Genomic DNA, 18,495 nt, shown 5'->3' on the forward strand with positions numbered 1-18,495 from the left:
CTTAATGAATCTCGAACGTGATGTTACACATATTCATGGTGTGAATACCAAAAGATGTAAGGTTGATAACGATAGTCCCACATACTTGTGGCACTGCCGCCTTGGTCACATTGGTGTCAAGCGCATGAAGAAGCTCCATATTGATGGACTTTTAGAGTCTCTAGATTATGAATCGTTTGACACATGCGAACCATGCCTCATGGGAAAAATGACCAAGACTCCATTCTCCGGAACAATGGAGCGAGCAACCAACTTATTGGAAATCATACATACTGATGTGTGCGGTCCAATGAGCGTTGAGGCTCGCGGAGGCTATCGTTATGTTCTCACTCTCACTGATGACTTGAGTAGATATGGGTATGTCTACTTGATGAAACACAAGTCTGAGACCTTTGAAAAGTTCAAGGAATTTCAGAATGAGGTAGAGAATCAACGTGACCGAAAGATAAAGTTCTTGCGATCAGATCGTGGGGGAGAATATTTAAGTCACGAATTTGGTATGCACTTAAGGAAATGTGGAATCATTTCACAACTCACGTCGCCTGGAACACCTCAGCGTAACGGTGTGTCTGAACGTCATAATCGCACTCTATTGGACATGGTGCGATCTATGATGTCACTTACATACTTACCGCTATCATCTTGGGGATACGCTCTAGAGACAGCTACATTCACTTTAAATAGGGCACCGTCTAAATCCGTTGAGACGACACAGTATGAATTATGGTTTGGTAAGAAACCTAAGCTGTCGTTTCTAAAAGTTTGGGGATGCGATGCTTATGTCAAGAAACTTCAACCTGAAAAGCTCGAACCCAAGTCAGAAAAATGCGTCTTCATAGGATACCCTAAGGAAACCATTGGGTATACCTTCTACTTAAGATCCGAGGGCAAGATCTTTGTTGCCAAGAACGGGTCCTTTCTGGAGAAAGAGTTTCTCTCGAGAGAAGTAAGTGTGAGGAAAGTGGAACTTGATGAAGTACAACCTCTTGAACCGGTAAGTAGCGCAGCTCAGGAAGATGTTCCTGTGGTGCCTGCACCGACTAGAGAGGAAATTAATGATGATGATCAAGGTACTTCGGATCAAGTCACTACTGAACTTCGTAGGTCCATGAGGACACGTTCCACACCAGAGTGGTATGGCAACCCTGTCCTGGAAATCATGTTGTTAGACAACGGTGAACCTTCGAACTATGAAGAAGCAATGGCGGGCCCAGATTCCAACAAATGGCTTGAAGCCATGCAATCCGAGATAGGATCCATGTATGAAAACAAAGTATGGATTTTGACAGACTTGCCCGATGATCGGCGAGCAATAGAAAACAAATGGATCTTTAAGAAGAAGACGGACGCGGATGGTAATGTTACCATCTATAAAGCTCGACTTGTCGCTAAGGGTTATCGACAAGTTCAAGGGGTTGACTACGATGAGACTTTATCTCCCGTAGTGAAGCTGAAGTCCGTCTGAATCATGTTAGCAATTGCCGCATACTATGATTATGAGATATGGCAAATGGACGTCAAAACGACATTCCTTAATGGCCATCTTAAGGAAGAACTGTATATGATGCAGCCAGAGGGTTTTGTCGATCCTAAGAATGCTAACAAGGTATGCAAGCTCCAGCGCTCCATCTATGGGATGGTGCAAGCATCTCGGAGTTGGAACATTCGCTTTAATGAAATGATCAAAGCGTTTGGGTTTATGCAGACTTATGGAGAAGCCTGCGTTTACAAGAAAGTGAGTGGAAGCTCTGTAGCATTTCTCATATTACATGTGGATGACATACTTTTGATGGGAAATGATATAGAACTTTTGGACAGCATTAAGGCCTACTTGAATAAGTGTTTTTCAATGAAGGACCTTGGAGAAGCTGCTTACATATTAGGCATCAAGATCTATAAAGATAGATCGAGATGCCTCATAGGTCTTTCACAAAGCACATACCTTGATAAGATATTGAAGAAGTTCAATATGGATCAGTCCAAGAAGGGGTTCTTGCCTGTGTTGCAAGGTGTGAAATTGAGCTCGGCTCAATGTCCGACCACGGCAGAAGATAGAGAAAAGATGAGTGTCGTCCCCTATGCCTCAGCCATAGGGTCTATCATGTATGCCATGACCTGTACCAGACCTGATATAAACCTTGCCATAAGTTTGGTAGGAAGGTACCAAAGTAATCATGGCATGGAACACTGGACAGCGGTCAAGAACATCCTAAAGTACCTGAAAAGGACTAAGGATATGTTTCTCGTATATGGAGGTGACGGAGAGCTCGTCGTAAAGGGTTACGTCGACGCTAGCTTCGACACAGATCTGGATGACTCTAAGTCACAAACCGGATACGTGTATATTTTGAATGGTGGGGCAGTAAGCTGGTGCAGTTGCAAGCAAAGCGTCGTGGCGGGATCTACATGTGAAGCGAAGTACATGGCAGCCTCGAAGGCAGCGCATGAAGCAATCTGGGTGAAGGAGTTCATCACCGACCTAGGAGTCATACCCAATGCGTCGGGGCCGATCACACTCTTCTATGACAACACTGGAGCTATTGCACTCGCCAAGGAGCCCAGGTTTCACAAGAAGACCAGGCACATCAAGCGTCGCTTCAACTCCATTCGTGAAAATGTTCAAGATGGAGACATAGATATTTGTAAAGTACGTATGGACCTGAATATAGTAGATCCATTGACTAAACCTCTCCCTAGAGCAAAACATGATCAACACCAGAACGCTATGGGTGTTCGATTCATCACAATGTAACTAGATTATGGACTCTAGTGCAAGTGGGAGACTGTTGGAAATATGCCCTAGAGGCAATAATAAAATGGTTATTATTATATTTCCTTGTTCATGATAATTGTCTATTATTCATGCTATAATTGTGTTATCCGGAAATCGTAATACATGTGTGAATATATAGACCACAACACTTCCCTAGTGAGCCTCTAGTTGACTAGCTCGTTGATCAACAGATAGTCATGGTTTTCTGACTATGGACATGGGATGTCATTGATAACGGGATCACATCATTAAGAGAATGATGTGATGGACAAGACCCAATCCTAAGCATAGCACAAGATCGTGTAGTTCGTTTCGCTAGAGCTTTTCCAAATGTCAAGTATCATTTCCTTAGACCATGAGATTGTGCAACTCCCGGATACCGTAGGAGTGCTTTGGGTGTGCCAAACGTCACAACGTAACTGGGTGACTATAAAGGTGCACTACGGGTATCTCCGAAAGTGTCTGTTGGGTTGGCACGAATCGAGACTGGGATTTGTCACTCCGTATGACGGAGAGGTATCTCTGGGCCCACTCGATAATGCATCATCATAATGAGCTCAATGTGAGCAAGTGTCTGGTCACGGGATCATGCATTACGGTACGAGTAAAGTGACTTGCCGGTAACGAGATTAAACGAGGTATTGGGATACCGACGATCGAATCTCGGGCAAGTAACGTACCGATTGACAAAGGGAATTGTATACGGGATTGATTGAATCCTCGACATCGTGGTTTATACGATGAGATCATCGAGGAGCATGTGGGAGCCAACATGGGTATCCAGATCCCGTTGTTGGTTATTGACCAGAGAGGCGTCTCGGTCATGTCTGCATGTCTCCCGAACCCGTAGGGTCTACACACTTAAGGTTCGGTGACGCTAGGGTTGTTGAGATATTAGTATGCAGTAACCCGAAAGTTGTTCGGAGTCCCGGATGAGATCTCGGACGTCACGGGGAGTTCCGGAATGGTCCGGAGGTGAAGATTTATATATAGGAAGCTCAGTTTCGGCCATCGGGAAAGTTTCGGGGGTCACCGGTATTGTACCGGGACCATGAGAAGGGTCCCGGGGGTCCATCGGGCGGGGCCACCTATCCCGGAGGGCCCCATGGGCTGAAGTGGGAGGGGAACCAGCCCCAGGTGGGCTGGTGCGCCCCCACCTGCGCCTAGGGTTGGAAACCCTAGGGGTGGGGGCGCCTCACTTGCCTTGGGGGGCAAGCCACCCCCTTGGCCGCCGCCCCCCTTGGAGATTGGATCTCCTAGGGCCGACGCCCCCCTAGAGGCCCTACATATAGTGGGGGGGAGGGAGGGCAGCCACACCCTAGCCCCTGGCACCTCCCTCTCCCTCCCGTGACACCTCTCCCTCTCGTAGTGCTTGGCGAAGCCCTGCCGAGATTGCTGCTGCATCCACCACCACGCCGTCGTGCTGCTGGATCTTCATCAACCTCTCCTTCCCCCATGCTGGATCAAGGAGGAGGAGACGTCTTCCCAACCGTACGTGTGTTGAACGCGGAGGTGCCGTCCGTTCGACGCTAGGATCTCCGGTGATTTGGATCATGACATGTACGATTCCCTCAACCCCGTTCTCTTGAACGCTTCCGCGCGCGATCTACAAGGGTATGTAGATGCACTCATCTCTCTCGTTGCTAGATGACTCCATAGATTGATCTTGGTGAAGCGTAGAAATTTTTTATTTTCTGCAACGTTCCCCAACACCTTGGCGGCTAGGGTAACCTCTCTCCTACAGGCTTTGTCGGTGAGCCCATGGATTTGCATCCCATCTGCGTGCCACTTCAGCGGCCGGTGACGTGGAGGGTGCCTCTGCCTAGGTTAGTAGTTTAGGTTAGGTTTTTTTTGCTCGTAGGTGCAACGCTCAGATGGATGGCGACGCTTCTTCTCCAACTTGTCTTTCGGGCTCTGGTCCTCCTCGAGTTCATTCATCTGAACGAAATCAACGAAGCTCTGGTGCAGATTCCTGCCGTCTCCTTCAGACGATGAGGTTATGATTTCTCGTCATGTGGCGAGATTTGGTGTTAGATGCTTTGGATCTATTCAAGGGTTCAACAATGACGACTGCAGCTTCAGGGTGTTGGTCATTAGGGTCACATGCACGAAGACTTCCTGGCTGTCATCAATAAGGTCAAGCCGGCTCAGGTAGGAGAGCGTCGACAGGGACGTGTCGACAGCTCGTTCTGATGGCGGTAGTGGTCGTTCGGTGGTCTTGAAATCTTTATGTAATTTTTTATTATGTTTGAGTTGCTACATACATTCGGTGAACTTTGACAATAGATATGAATCATTTTTGTAAAAAGAAAAAAAGACCCACCTATAATTCAAACACGTATTTATTGGACATGTGCTCGGTAAAAAAGAAAAAGAGTTGGCATATGAGGTTAGGAGAGCTAAGGCCAATCACACACACGATAATTAAACGTGGCGGGGGCTCGTTTAAAGGAGAACCGCCCAAGTCATCCTCTCCTGTTAAGAGGCGGGTTACGGCTGGAAGTGTTCCCCACAGCACACACAACAATGCCGAATCAACATTGTATAACCCAGATGACATTGTCCGACATATTATTTAGCTCTCTTTAGAGAGCTTAATTGAGGGAAAGATCGGTCTGTGATTTTGAAATCAGAGAACGCGATGATTTCCTGGTGGGTTATGCGTGTGCGGCCCCCGACAGCCCCAAACCATAGAGATGCCAACTCTTTAGCCCTCCGAAGCTGGAGTCATAGGCGCGCACCACCACGCCCGGCCGATGCATGCGACGAGCGGCACGTATATATGCCGGTGATGTCGGCGCTCGGTTAGCGGTCTGGTACTATTCAAACGAAGCGACTATACTCGCGCTAGATTTTCTCCAAACGGAAAATATTGCTCGCCAGTCGCTACTCCCGTGAAATTTCGAAGCGGGCCCAACTGGGCCGCACAAGCCCGCGTGGAGCCCATTCCGAACCCTCTTCTTCTACTCTCCCTCTCGTTTCTCCGGTGTACTGAGCAGTGAGGGAAAGGCAGTGACGTTTCTCCAATCAAACCGAGCAGCGAAATCCCAATTCAAAATTCCACCGGCAAACCCTCGCGGACAGCGCGCCGCGCCGGATCGGACCGCCTGCGGGAGATGGAGGCGGCGCGGGATTCGATGGCGGCCCTCCTCGACGCCGGCATCTTCGACTCCGCCCAGACGCTCGTACGTAACCCCTGCGCCTCCCCCCCATTCCAAATCTCTAGGGTTTTGCCCCGGATCAACTGCTCCGTTTCATGCGGCGCGCGTGCGCGGGCTGCTCGTTGGTGGCTACGTAGTTCAGTAGTTGAGCTAGGAAGTGAGCTGGCCTGCTGGCCTAGGAATTGAAGAAACCAATCCTGCGTCCCAAAAGGTTAAAGGTTGCGAGAGAAAAAGGGGGCCTATTCTTACACAATGTCGCAGAGATCAAAATCTGGCCTAGGACTGTTTCTCGTTAGATTTTCCTTCTGTGCAGAGGTTTTCAGGTAGCAATAATAATTTTTCATGACTTGCAGGGATGCTTTCTTGTGTCTTCTGGTGGTGCAAGTAATGAGGCCAGCATACCCATGAAGGCAGAAAGCTTGGTAAGTTGCCCTGTTTAGCTCGGCAGGGGAAGTTGATGCTAGCTCAGTCCTACTCTTACACAATGTTGCACTGCTGAATGCCCATTTCTATTGCCTAGATAGTGCATTTTTCACGTCTCGTGCCTGAAATGTTGCGTGCTGTATCGCAGGTCCTGCACGGTGATGCGTTGTATGGGGGGAAAGAATTTCGGAGGGCATTGGTAATATTGCCGAGAAACCATGGTTTAGAAATTTAGAATGCAACGGGGAACTTTATTGTGTCGGAAAGCTGAACATACATGTGACAGTTCGGTGCTTACTATTGAAATTTAAGTTTCTTATTTTCCGCTTTTTGATCATTATAGAATGCCTACAAGCAAGCTGTGCAATGTAGCAAAAGTATCCCCAGACAAGCAACAAGTACTGCCAGAATCTCAGTTTCCACTACCGGCCGGTCACCTTCTCCAAGTTCTTCAAATGTTATGCCATTCAATGAAAATGAGGTGTGGACAGCTCAGTAGACCATTCTGGTGTTTCTTGCATTGGTATTTTATTCTATACAACCCTAGCAAATAACTCAGTGCAATTTTGCTCCACTGTTGTAGGTGAAGTCTAAAATAGCTATTTGCCATTCTGCTTTACATGAGTATCGTGAAGCACTCCAAGAGGTTTGGGCTTTTCTTTCTTTGTGATTCTGTGTTAATGTTTGCTAAATTTAGCAAACATTTTTTATGCTCATAAGTGTTGGTCGATATTTGAAAATACGAAACCTTTAAATATATGTAGGATGGTTTGGATCTAGATGTGGTTTGTTCTTTTGACAATGACAAATGATGCAGTGTTTGATCTACATGTTTTCTGCAGATGGAAGGGATTCCTTCTAAAATGAGAAATCTAAAAATGAATCTGATGTTAGGCAAGCTTTATCGAATATCCAGAAATAATCGTGTGGCTGCCATATGTTATAAAGAGTGTTTGAGGTACAACATACCAAATGATTTGTTTTCTACGACCCTGAATTCTGCAACTTAATAGTCCCTCTGATGCATAATATAAGCTGCTTTAGAGGTTCTGTCAGTCAAATATTTTTTCGGCTTGACCATCATTACACAAAATATTACCAAAATGTTCAATATAGTATTGATATTACTAGATTTCTCATGATTTTTTATAACATGTAATTGTTAGATGTGTATAGTTCATTGTGTACATCCCCATTGTATAAGGGACTTTTCTGCACTTTGCCACACCTGTATATGTACTGGCCTTTGGCCCTCAGTAAAGAGATAGTTGCTATTCATCCAACATGGTATCAGATGTTAGGTTCCTCTCGCACGCTGCAACTCCGTGCTAGATCTTCTCCCCCGATTCGCTCCGGCCTGCTCTCTGCCCGATTCCGGCCCTCCTGACCCGAGCTCTGCCCGGCCTTCTCGTTCAGCCTGGTCCGGCTCATCGCGGGCTCCGCCTGGTTCTCCTCGCCGCGGCTCCACCGGGGCTTGCTCGTCCCGTGCCTGGCCTCCCGGTCCACGCCCGTTCCTCCTCGCCCACCCCTCGCTCCGGATCCACCCGGGCCTCGGTCGCCCCGCGTTCGGTCGGGATCGGGATTCGCCCCGGCCTCGATCTGCTTCCTCTGCGGGCTGCGGGGGGGCGTTGACCTCTCCTCGGTCGAGATCGGGATCCGCCCCGGCCTTGATTTGCTTCCTCTGCGGGCTGCGGGGGGCGTTGACCTCTCCTCGAGCGCTGTTGCCTCCCGAGCCGGTCGTGTGCCTTGCGCGCTGCTGCCTCTCGAGACGGTCGTGAGCCAGGAGCGCTGCTGCCTCCCGAGCCGGTCGTGCGTGGGGCTTCTCTTACATCTAGTTCGGGCCCCTCGCTCTGGCCTCTGTTCGGGTGTTCTTTGTCCAAAAAAAGGAGGCAGAAACAACACAAAGGGATACCTCAGTATGTCATCCTCGGGCTATGTGGCTGTTCCTCGCTGCTCGGTGATCTTTGATGGCACCAACTATGCTGAGTTCGCCGGTTTCATGCGTATTCATATGCGCGGTCTTCTGCTGTGGGGTGTTCTCTCTGGCGAGGTACACTGTTCGCCGTGCCCTGTTGCTCCGGTGGTGCCTGTTCCGCCAGTACCGCCGATGCTTCTCAGGCTGATCGGGATGCAGCCAAGGCTCTTGATGCTGCTGCAGTTGATGCCTATGATCAGCAGGTATCTGCTTATTCTGATGCGCTTTTTGTCTGCCGGGATGATCTGTTTGCTTACACTCAGTGGTGCAATGATGATGCTCGAGCTGCTGCTGTTCTCACTGCCAGTGTCCTCCCTCAGTTTGCTTCCGAGTTCATGGCCCTTGGCACTGTTGCAGCGATGTGGTCATATCTTTGTCAGCGCTATCAGCCCTCTGGCGATGCTTTATACCTCTCTGTGGTGCGTCAGGAGCATGCTCTTCAGCAGGGTGACTCGTCTGTTGATGAGTTCTATTCTCAGTGCTCTGCCATCTGGCGTTAGCTTGACTCACTGCGGACAGTTGTTTGTGGCACTTGCCGTTGCTGTCAGACTACGCGGTCTGACTTGGAGTTTCAGAGGGTTCATGAGTTCTTATCTTGTCTCCGCTCTGAGTTTGAGCCCAGGCGTGCTCACTTGCTTGCTCGTGGTCGTGTTCCTATCTCGGAGGTGCTTGCCGAGCTTCGTGCTGAGGAGACACGCCTTCGCTCTGCTGGGTTGCTTCTGGTTCCGTCAGTGTTGGCTGCCCGGGCTCCTGTGTCGTCTGCTCGCCTCACTGCTCCGCCGCTCCTGCCTACTCCTCCAGGGGGGTGAGCCGTCCTTCTTATGCTGAGAAGGGCACGTCGCGCCGTGACACCGTCTGTGGTTACTGCTCCCGGCAAGGTCACCCAGAGTCTGACTGTCGTCAAAAGAAACGAGACCAGAGGCGCTCCTCCTCCAGTGGACCTCCTGTGTCTTCCTCGACTCCGTCACTCACTGACCAGGACATTGTTCGCCTCAAGCGTCTCCTTGCTTCCTCAGGCTCCTCGTCAACTGGCTCTGCTGCTGCTGTGACTGCATCCTCCTTCTCACCATCACAGGCATCTACACAGTCAGGTACATCTTCGTGGGTTCTGGATTCTGGAGCCTCTTTTCATATGTCTTCTGATTCTTCCGTACTGTCTTCTCTCCGACCTCTTGATTTGCCTGTCAATGTTCTTACTGCTGATGGCACATCTCTTCCTGTTGCTAGTCGTGGTATTCTTTCCACTCCATCTTTTTCTGTTCCGAGTGTTTCACATGTTCCTCGCCTTACCATGAATCTTTTTTCCGCTGCCCAACTTACTGATTTTGGTTGTTGTGTCATTCTTGATACCGACTCTTGCTCCATTCAGGATCGTCGCACCAAGGCTTTGGTTGGTGCTGGCCCCAGGCGCCGTGAGTCAGAGGGCCTTTGGGAGGTTGATTGGCTTTGTGTTCCTTCCGCTGCCACCACTCATGCCAGCTCTCATGCTCTTGCCGCCTCTTCGCCCGTGTCCTTCCAGCAGTGGCATCATCGCCTCGGTCACATCTGTGGCTCTCGCTTGTCTTCCTTAGTTCGTCAGGGCCTCTTAGGGTCTGTATCTGGAGATGTCTCCTTACATTGTAATGGCTGCAGACTTGGCAAACAGACTCAGTTACCTTATCCTACTAGTGAGTCTGTATCTCAGCGTCCGTTTGACTTAGTTCATTCTGATGTCTAGGGTCCTGCTCCCTTTGATTCGAAAGGTGGTCATCGCTACTATGTTTTGTTTATTGATGATTTCTCTCGCTACACTTGGCTCTACTTTATGAAATCTCGTAGCGAAGTTCTCCCTATATACAAACGTTTTGCTGCCATGGTTCACACCCAATTTGCCACGCCCATTCGCACTTTTCGTGCTGACTCTGCTGGAGAGTATATCTCTCAGCTGTTGCGTGGTTTTCTCGCGGAACAGGGTACTCTTGCCCAGTTCTCCTGTCCGGGTGCTCATGCTCAGAATGGTGTTGCCGAGCGAAAGCATCGTCATTTGCTTGAGACGGCTCGTGCGCTGATGATTGCTGCTTCCCTTCCACCCCATTTTTGGGCTGAGGCTGTTTCCGCATCCACCTATCTCATCAACATTCAGCCATCGGCTGCTCTGCAGGGTGCCATTCCTATGGAGTGTCTCACCGGTCGCTCTCCTGACTACTCAGCTCTTCGAATGTTTGAATGCGTCTGCTACGTTCTTCTTCCCCCCCCGCGAACGGACCAAACTGACTGCTCAGTCGGTCGAGTGTGTTTTCCTTGGCTACAGTGATGTGCACAAGGGCTATCGGTGTTGGGATCCAGTGGGTCGTCGCTTGCGCATCTCGCGTGATGTGACTTTTGACGAGTCTCGCTCTTACTACCCACGTTCTTCTTCCTCCAGCTTCTCTGTGGACGACTCTTTCCTTCTTCTCCCCGATACACCCTGTTATGTGCCTCCTGTGTCATCTCTTCCTCCAGCACCTCTCCTTCCTTCTCATTCACCTCTGACCCCGTCTTCTCCCTCCTCCTCCTCCACTTCTCCCCCATCCTCTCCAGTCCGTCGCCCTCTCTCACCGTTTTCTCTCCACTATACTCGCCGTTCTCGTACTGAGGACGTTGCCTCTGACAAGCCTTCCACCTCTGGTGCACCTCCTCTCACACCCCCTCCGGTTCATAACCTTCGTGCTCGGCCTCGCCCTCCGCCTGATCGCTACTCCCCTGATCGGTACGGTCTCTCTGCTTTGACTGAGCCCACTTCCTATCGCACTGCCATGACTCAGCCTGAATGGCAGCTTGCGATGGCCAAGGAGCTTACTGCCCTTGAGCGCTCTGGCACATGGGATCTCGTTCCCCTCCCTTCCGGTGTCCGTCCCATCACCTGCAAGTGGGTCTACAAGCTTAAGACTCGCTCCGATGGTTCTCTTGAGCGCTACAAAGCTCGTCTTGTGGCCCGTGGATTTCAGCAGGAGCAGGGGCGCGATTATGATGAGACTTTCGCTCCTGTGGCCCACATGACTACTGTCCGCACTCTTCTTGCTGTGGCTTCTGTTCGTCAGTGGTCTATCTCTCAACTTGATGTTCAGAACGCTTTTCTCAATGGCGAGTTGTGTGAGGAGGTTTATATGCAGCCACCACAGGGGTACTATGCTCCTGATGGTATGGTCTGTCGACTTCGCCGCTCTCTATATGGTCTCAAACAGGCCCCTCGCGCCTGGTTTGAGCGCTTCGCATCTGTGGTGACCACGGCTGGTTTCTTGCCCAGTGACCATGATCCCGCGCTGTTTATTCACACGTCTCCTCGTGGTCGGACTCTTCTCCTTCTCTATGTTGATGACATGATCATCACTGGTGACGACATTGATTACATCGCCTTTGTTAAGGCCCGCCTTCACGAGCAATTCCTTACGACTGATCTTGGTCCTCTTCGCTATTTTCTTGGGATTGAAATCTCCTCGACCCCTGATGGCTTCTACATCTCCCAAGAAAAATACATTCAGGATCTTCTTGCTCGCGCTGCCCTTGGTGATGAGCGCACTGTTGTGACTCCTATGGAGCTCAACGTTCAGCTTCGTGCCTCTGATGGTGACCCTCTTCCTAATCCCACTCGCCATCGTCACCTCGTTGGCAGCCTTGTCTATCTGGCTGTTACGCGCCCTGACATCTCCTATCCTGTCCACATCCTCAGTCAGTTTGTTTCAGCCCCCACCTCTGTCCACTATAGTCACCTCCTCCGTGTTCTACGATATCTTCGTGGCACGATCTCTCAGCGCCTTTTCTTTCCTCGCTCCAGCTCTCTTGCGCTCCAGGCCTACTCTGATGCTACCTGGGCTAGTGATCCCTCTGATCGACGCTCGCTGTCTGCTTACTGTGTCTTTCTTGGTGGCTCTCTTATTGCCTGGAAGACAAAGAAGCAGACTGCAGTTTCTCGCTCGAGTACAGATGCTGAGTTGCGAGCCATGGCTATGTTGACCGCTGAGGTGATTTGGTTACGGTGGTTACTTGAGGATTTTGGTGTGTCTGCTACTACCTCAACTCCTCTCCTGTCCGACAGTACCGGTGCTATCAGTATTGCGCGTGACCCGGTGAAGCATGAGCTCACCAAGCACATCGGTGTGGATGCCCACTTTGTGCGTGCTGTTGTGCAGGATCAGACTCTCGCTCTTCACTATGTGCCCTCTGAGTTACAGTTGGCTGACTTCTTCACGAACGCACAGACTCGAGCGCAGCATGGGTTTTTCCTCTCCAAACTCAGTGTTGTTGATCCACCATGAGTTTGAGGGGGGGTGTTAGATGTGTATAGTTCATTGTGTACATCCCATTGTATAAGGGGCTTTTCTGCACTTTGCCACACCTGTATATGTACTGGCCTTTGGCCCTCAGTAAAGAGATAGTTGCTATTCATCCAACAGTAATTACTGAATTACATCTGTTGTAACAACATGTTTTTTAATCATTTATGGTCAAAGTGTTACTTTGATGACTGTGTCATTGTCCTAAACTAATGATATTATGAATCAGAGAGAGTAGGTCATAGGCATAAGTTGATAGTGATATTTCCTGTTCTATCGCATTGCCTCATATGGTTATTCCTTCATGATGTAATTTGACAAGTTGTTTTCGACATCTTTATGCTTTTCCGCTAGGCAATGCCCTTATGTATTTGAGGCTATTGCAGCTTTGGCTGAAATGGGGCTTTCTTCAAAGGAGTTCTCTTTACTATTTGCACAAGTAAGTGTCCATTTCTTTGGCTTAAGATCTCAAAAGGAAGCATGGTCTCTCTAGATGAATAGTTTAATTTTAGTGAGAACAGATAAATATCCATAATACTAGTTTTCTGTATGCTGATTGATTGTCAAATTTCCTAAATACGATGTCTTCTTCTCTAATCATGTTTTATTGTTCAATGTCTCGATCTAAACAGTATCACCTTGATAAATTTCCCACATCTTTGTTTTAGCGTGTGGAGTACGCAGTAAGTTGTATTCTATTTATGGGTTGCTCAATGATATCTCTGAATTGCGTACACTTCCACTATTTACCTTCGCATAGTTGAACATAGTTACGGAACCATCATTGCACCAAAGTGTACCCCCTTTTGGTGCATATCTTCTGTACATATATAACAGTTGATGTATATAAATCTTTGAGCTGTGAGCACTGCATATACTAACTATGCAGAAATAAGGAACATCCAATTGCCCAGTGTAAAATTTATTTTCGAATCATTATTTGCTGAAATTTAGAAATCTGGAATGATTATTATATTCGTCTGTAGGCACCAAATAGAGGAGGCAAGCCACCAGGTGATTTTTTGGATGCACAACGTTGGTGGAATGTACGTGAAATATGCTGCACTCCTGTTGCATATAGGCAGGCTGCTGATGTTTCCAGGGGATTTCATACATATTTGAAACATTACCATTTGAGGCATGTCACATTGCCACCAATAGTAATGAAAGTAATATATTGAAATGAATTTATGTTGGCAGCAGATAAGCTTGCATGGCATACAGCGTTTAATCTTGTATACCCTAAGTTACAAAATAGGTGATTGCTATCCTATGTTAGATCTCCTTGGCACATTGATGATTGAAAGCCAAAGCAGCACTACGCAGTCTACATGCTAAACTTTACTAAATTGGAACACACCTTTGGCCTTCTTTCGACTCTGAAGAATTTGCCACAACTGCCACAACAATGTACACCTGCACTTCTGTTACTTTCTTTACCACCATTAATGCAAACTGATTTGGTGTGATTAAATGGGAAATGTAAGGATACATCATTAATGCAAACTGATTAGGTGGAATTTTTACAATTTACCAAATGATCCACATTATTCTTTCCGCAGCTAAAGTGTATTTCTTATTGCAGTGATTGTTTGTTACTGGTTCCTCAGAAACTGTGTTTCTCTTTCAGCAAATATTTGATCATACATCTTGTTCTTGTTATGGGTTGGCTCAAATAATTAATTTACTTCAATTATTGTTTTCTTAATAGCGTTATGTAGAGGCCCAGTGTTGCATTGCTTCACATGATTATAAAGGTATTGCAATGAACTTTTTCCAGATTTCATTTGATGATTCTAGCATAAGATGTGCTTAGTTGATTTTTATTGAACTGATCAAGGAATTATTTCGTATGGCTGCAAAGGATATTGAGTACTGTTAAATGATTCGTTGTTAATAACATATCACCATGTAGCTCCATCCTGTGTCTTAATTTGGTACTGGACTCTGGTACTATAGCATAGCTTGTTAATCAACCTTTCAAAACTTCAGTTTCAGTAATCTGTTGGGCATAATTTGCAGTTTTCAAAACTTCAGGTTCTTCATCATGATAAATAAGCTTACTGTTTTTTTTACCTTTTCTAGGTGGCCTGGATATATACCTGGAACTAATGCAACGATTTCCCAATAATGTGCACATCTTGCTGGAAATTGCGAAGGTTTATCTCTTTCTTCAAGTTTCCCATTGTTGCGCTTCTGTATATGTTGTATATTGAAGTAGAACCATCAAGTTATTCTCTCTCATGTAATGCCTCTTTGTTATGTATGTCTTGATTTCTGTAAGTTTGATGCTCCTATGTTCCTCAGTTATGTAAAGAATTTCTGAAGTCATAGTTCATCATCACATTTTGTTTTTTTGTGTGAATTTAATTATCTTTATTCATTGTCTATCCTGATTTTTCTGCTTCTTATTTCTAGGTTGAAACCATCATAGGCAAGAATGAAGAAGCAATCATGAATTTTGAGAAGGTGAAGGAACAAGTTAGGCTTCGAGTTCCTTGTAAGGAAATATACGTCTCTAAAACGGTTGGTGCTTTGCAGGCTCGGTTAATTGATCCAAACATCATGACATATATGGATGAGTATGCAATCCTCCTAAAATTAAAATCGGACTACACTAAGCTAAACAAACTGGTACATGATATGCTGCATATTGATCCTGCAAGACCAGAAACATGTATTGCTCTTGCAGCATTTTGGGAAAGAAAAGATGAAAGAAAAGCTTTGACATATGCTGAAAAGGTATGTACATTTTATAGATATAGTTATGTTTTGTGGAAGCGAACCTTCCATGTAATGTTCCTTACATTGTTTTACATTTTGCAGAGCCTTCGAGTTGATGATAGGCATATAACCGGCTATATTATGAAGGTAAGAAAACAGAACGTTATTGACCATACAACATAAATATGTTTTGGTACCAGTGTCCGCCTGCATTGTCATATTCTGGAAATGTTGCAATGAAGTATACAAGCATGTTGGGCGGGTTTACAACAAACCTGTTGCGATTGTTGGCTTATGCTTCATAATTCGTATATGGCTAGGATCCTATCTTTGTTTTTTGTTATATCCAGGTGGTGGGCTTACTGTTTGCTTATGTTCTTTAAGGGCAATCTGCATCTTTCATTGAATCGACCAGATTTGGCAGTAACAGACTTCAGGGGAGCTCAAGAACTAAGGGCTGATCTTCGCTCTTATCAAGGTTGTTACACATAGATACTTCTGGTTACTTATCCAAAACCTACAGGCAGCTTAATATGGATATTATTCTCAGGTTTGGTGCGTGCTTATCTAGCACTTTCCAAATGCAAAGATGCATTATTCACTGCACGTGAAGCAATGAAGGTTATGCATCAGTCTGCAAAAGCTCTCAAGCTAGTTGGTGATGTGCATGCTATCAGTTCCAGTGGGAGAGAGAAGGTAAAGCCAAACAGTTTTTTTTCTTATGATTTCATTTTGTATACTTTTTTCTTGTGATTGTGCCCTATGGCAAGTAATTCATGTTGTTCAATTATTTTCCAGGCAAGAAAGTTCTATGAATCTGCTATTCGTCTCGAACCTGGATTTCTTGGAGCAGCATTGGCATTGGCTGATTTGCATGTTGCTGAAGGACGGAATAAGGAGGCAGTTTTGTTACTTGAAAGATATCTAAGACAATGGGCCGATGATTCTCTACATATCAAGTTGGCTCAAGTATTTGCAGCAACAAGTCTGCTTTCGGATGCACTCTCCCACTACCAATCTGCACTAAGGTATGCACACTTCCTCTTGAAGTGAAACTATGAAATAGCAGCCCTAAGTTGTAGGAAGGCTTCATGCTGAATCCTGTATTTCCCCACCCTCTCAAATACCATCTGTTTACAGTCCTGGGCATATCTCTTCCAAGAGCTTATTGTCTTTCCCCCTCACCAATGGGTCAATTGCTACCTCGAACAAGGCCAATTGGTGCCTGGAAGTTTGTAAGCGATTAAACTTGCTTGATTAAATGTAGGTAAATTCAGAGATTAGTATGTCCGTTTTTTTTTTTTTTTGGAATATCCTTCTTCTATCCTTTTAGAATATTTTGCCATGCCTAACAACTCCATTAATATCCATCCATCTTGCAATGGCAAGCTATCCAGTAAGTCAGCTATTCACGTAGGAGTATATTACTCTAATTGAGTTCCCACTAGCTGTTTGCGAGTGCATCTTAACCGATCTAGAGATAGAAACGTCACTCCTTGTAGGCTGCGGTGAAGTTCTATTAGGTGTCTACTGAATTGTGGGAGGCAACTGGCCTATTTTGGTTTCGAAAACCTTTGTTAACACTTCTCGACATGCCTATTGTTTTATGTTTTGTAGCCTTGCGTACTAGCTCATGGAAAAACCAACTTCCTTGCAGGATAAACCCACACAATGAAGCAGCCAAGAAAGGATTGGAGCGCTTGGAGAAGCAAATGAAGGTGCGATCTCCTAACATTCGGTGGCTCCTGTCATGTTTTGATTTCCCTCCTAGACTTGCTCCAGGGTAAGATAAGAAACATTGACTGCTCCGATTCCCCTGTGCAGGGAGTAGACCCGGATGCGCCTGAAGACGAGGACGAGAACGAAGCTGACGACGTCGATGGTGACCAGGATGACGCCGAGTTGCTTTAGGAACTGTGGACTCAAAACGGCGCCACATATCAGTATACTGGAGGTACCATGAATGCCCAAGCTGTCACTGACCGAAGGGGGGCTTGCTGTGCGGGGTGGGGGTTGGTGGTACTTGGTAAGGTGGCTGGCGTAACAACTTTGTGTCGATGGTTTGATTGCACGAGTGGGAATGTTGTGCCACTGCCACGGGGTTACTCTCATGTAACTGTGTAGGATAGGAGGTGACCTGTTGTTACGGAAGGAAACCCCGTGAGTGCTTTGTTAACACTGGGTTCCGAAAAGTAAATCATTCGAATGATCACTTAGCTACCCGACCCTATTTCATAGCTTTGGACATGGATTTTACAGCTCGATTTAACATGTCGTCCCACCTTTCTTCCATGCCTTCCTCAGCCAGAACGTGGACGTCGAATCATTTTAACAGAACCCTTATGATCCTGCTTCCCAAAGGCTCAGCCGCTAGATCCGCAAATGACTTTAGACAATCTCGCTTCAGAACTGTTCCTCCAAGGCTGTGGCAAAAAATTCGATAGGACAAGCTAAAACCTCTAATCCAAGCTTCATAAACGGGAGATCTACTGCGAAAAATTTTAGCTACGTTGCTGTTCTTCTCAGTTGCTGTCACTCAAGGAAAGCTCGCACCATGGTCTTCAAGTTTAGTTTTCGAAAGGCTTTTGACTCGCTTGAGAACCTCTAATTCAACTGCTCTTTTAAAGGGGTTTCCCCACAAAATGGTGCTCCTGGATTAGGTCTCTATGCTTCAGAGGCAAAACCGCCATCCTCCTTAATTGTACGCCGGGAAACTGAAACAATTACAAAAATGACCTGCACTAGGGTGACCCTTTATCACCCTACCTTTTCATCCTAGTTGCAGACTTTTTACATCTCTTAATCCTCCTTGCCCATGCTGATGGTCTCCTTTCCTCCCACCATTCTTCAATAAGCACATGATACACTTATCCTCGCATATGCCTCCACTGTGGCAGCCGCCCATCTCAAATCCATTCTTGATGGTTCCACCATTGCCACATGCCTTAGCCTAAACTTCCACAAAACAACTTTCCTCCCCATCCATCTTTAGCCCTCTCTAGCCACTGACATCGCAAACATTTTCAGATGTGCACATCGTTCCCTCAAACTCCCCCCTCCGCCTTCCAATCTACTCCCTCCGTAAACTAATACAAGAGCGTTTAGATCACTACTTTAGTATTCTAAACGCTCTTATATTAGTTTACG

General features: G+C 46.7%; 1 protein-coding gene across 1 annotated transcript; it reads left to right on the plus strand.

Annotated features, from left to right (window-relative positions):
- The first annotated feature begins 5,751 nt into the window (after positions 1–5,751).
- On the plus strand, positions 5,752–17,617 carry LOC119325999 (anaphase-promoting complex subunit 7-like). The gene is made up of 18 exons (XM_037599716.1): positions 5,752–5,958; positions 6,288–6,356; positions 6,506–6,556; positions 6,701–6,838; positions 6,941–7,003; positions 7,200–7,315; positions 12,979–13,063; positions 13,611–13,670; positions 14,336–14,381; positions 14,710–14,783; positions 15,043–15,093; positions 15,166–15,366; positions 15,451–15,495; positions 15,733–15,826; positions 15,899–16,044; positions 16,147–16,376; positions 17,006–17,066; positions 17,173–17,617. Exons 1-18 carry the CDS (start codon positions 5,890–5,892, stop codon positions 17,257–17,259), a joined length of 1,686 nt encoding a protein of 561 aa, XP_037455613.1. The 5' UTR covers positions 5,752–5,889; the 3' UTR covers positions 17,260–17,617.
- Positions 17,618–18,495: the final 878 nt, after the last annotated feature.

This window comes from Triticum dicoccoides, chromosome 1B, assembly GCF_002162155.2.
Source record: "Triticum dicoccoides isolate Atlit2015 ecotype Zavitan chromosome 1B, WEW_v2.0, whole genome shotgun sequence".
Taxonomy (NCBI): Eukaryota; Viridiplantae; Streptophyta; class Magnoliopsida; order Poales; family Poaceae; genus Triticum; species Triticum dicoccoides.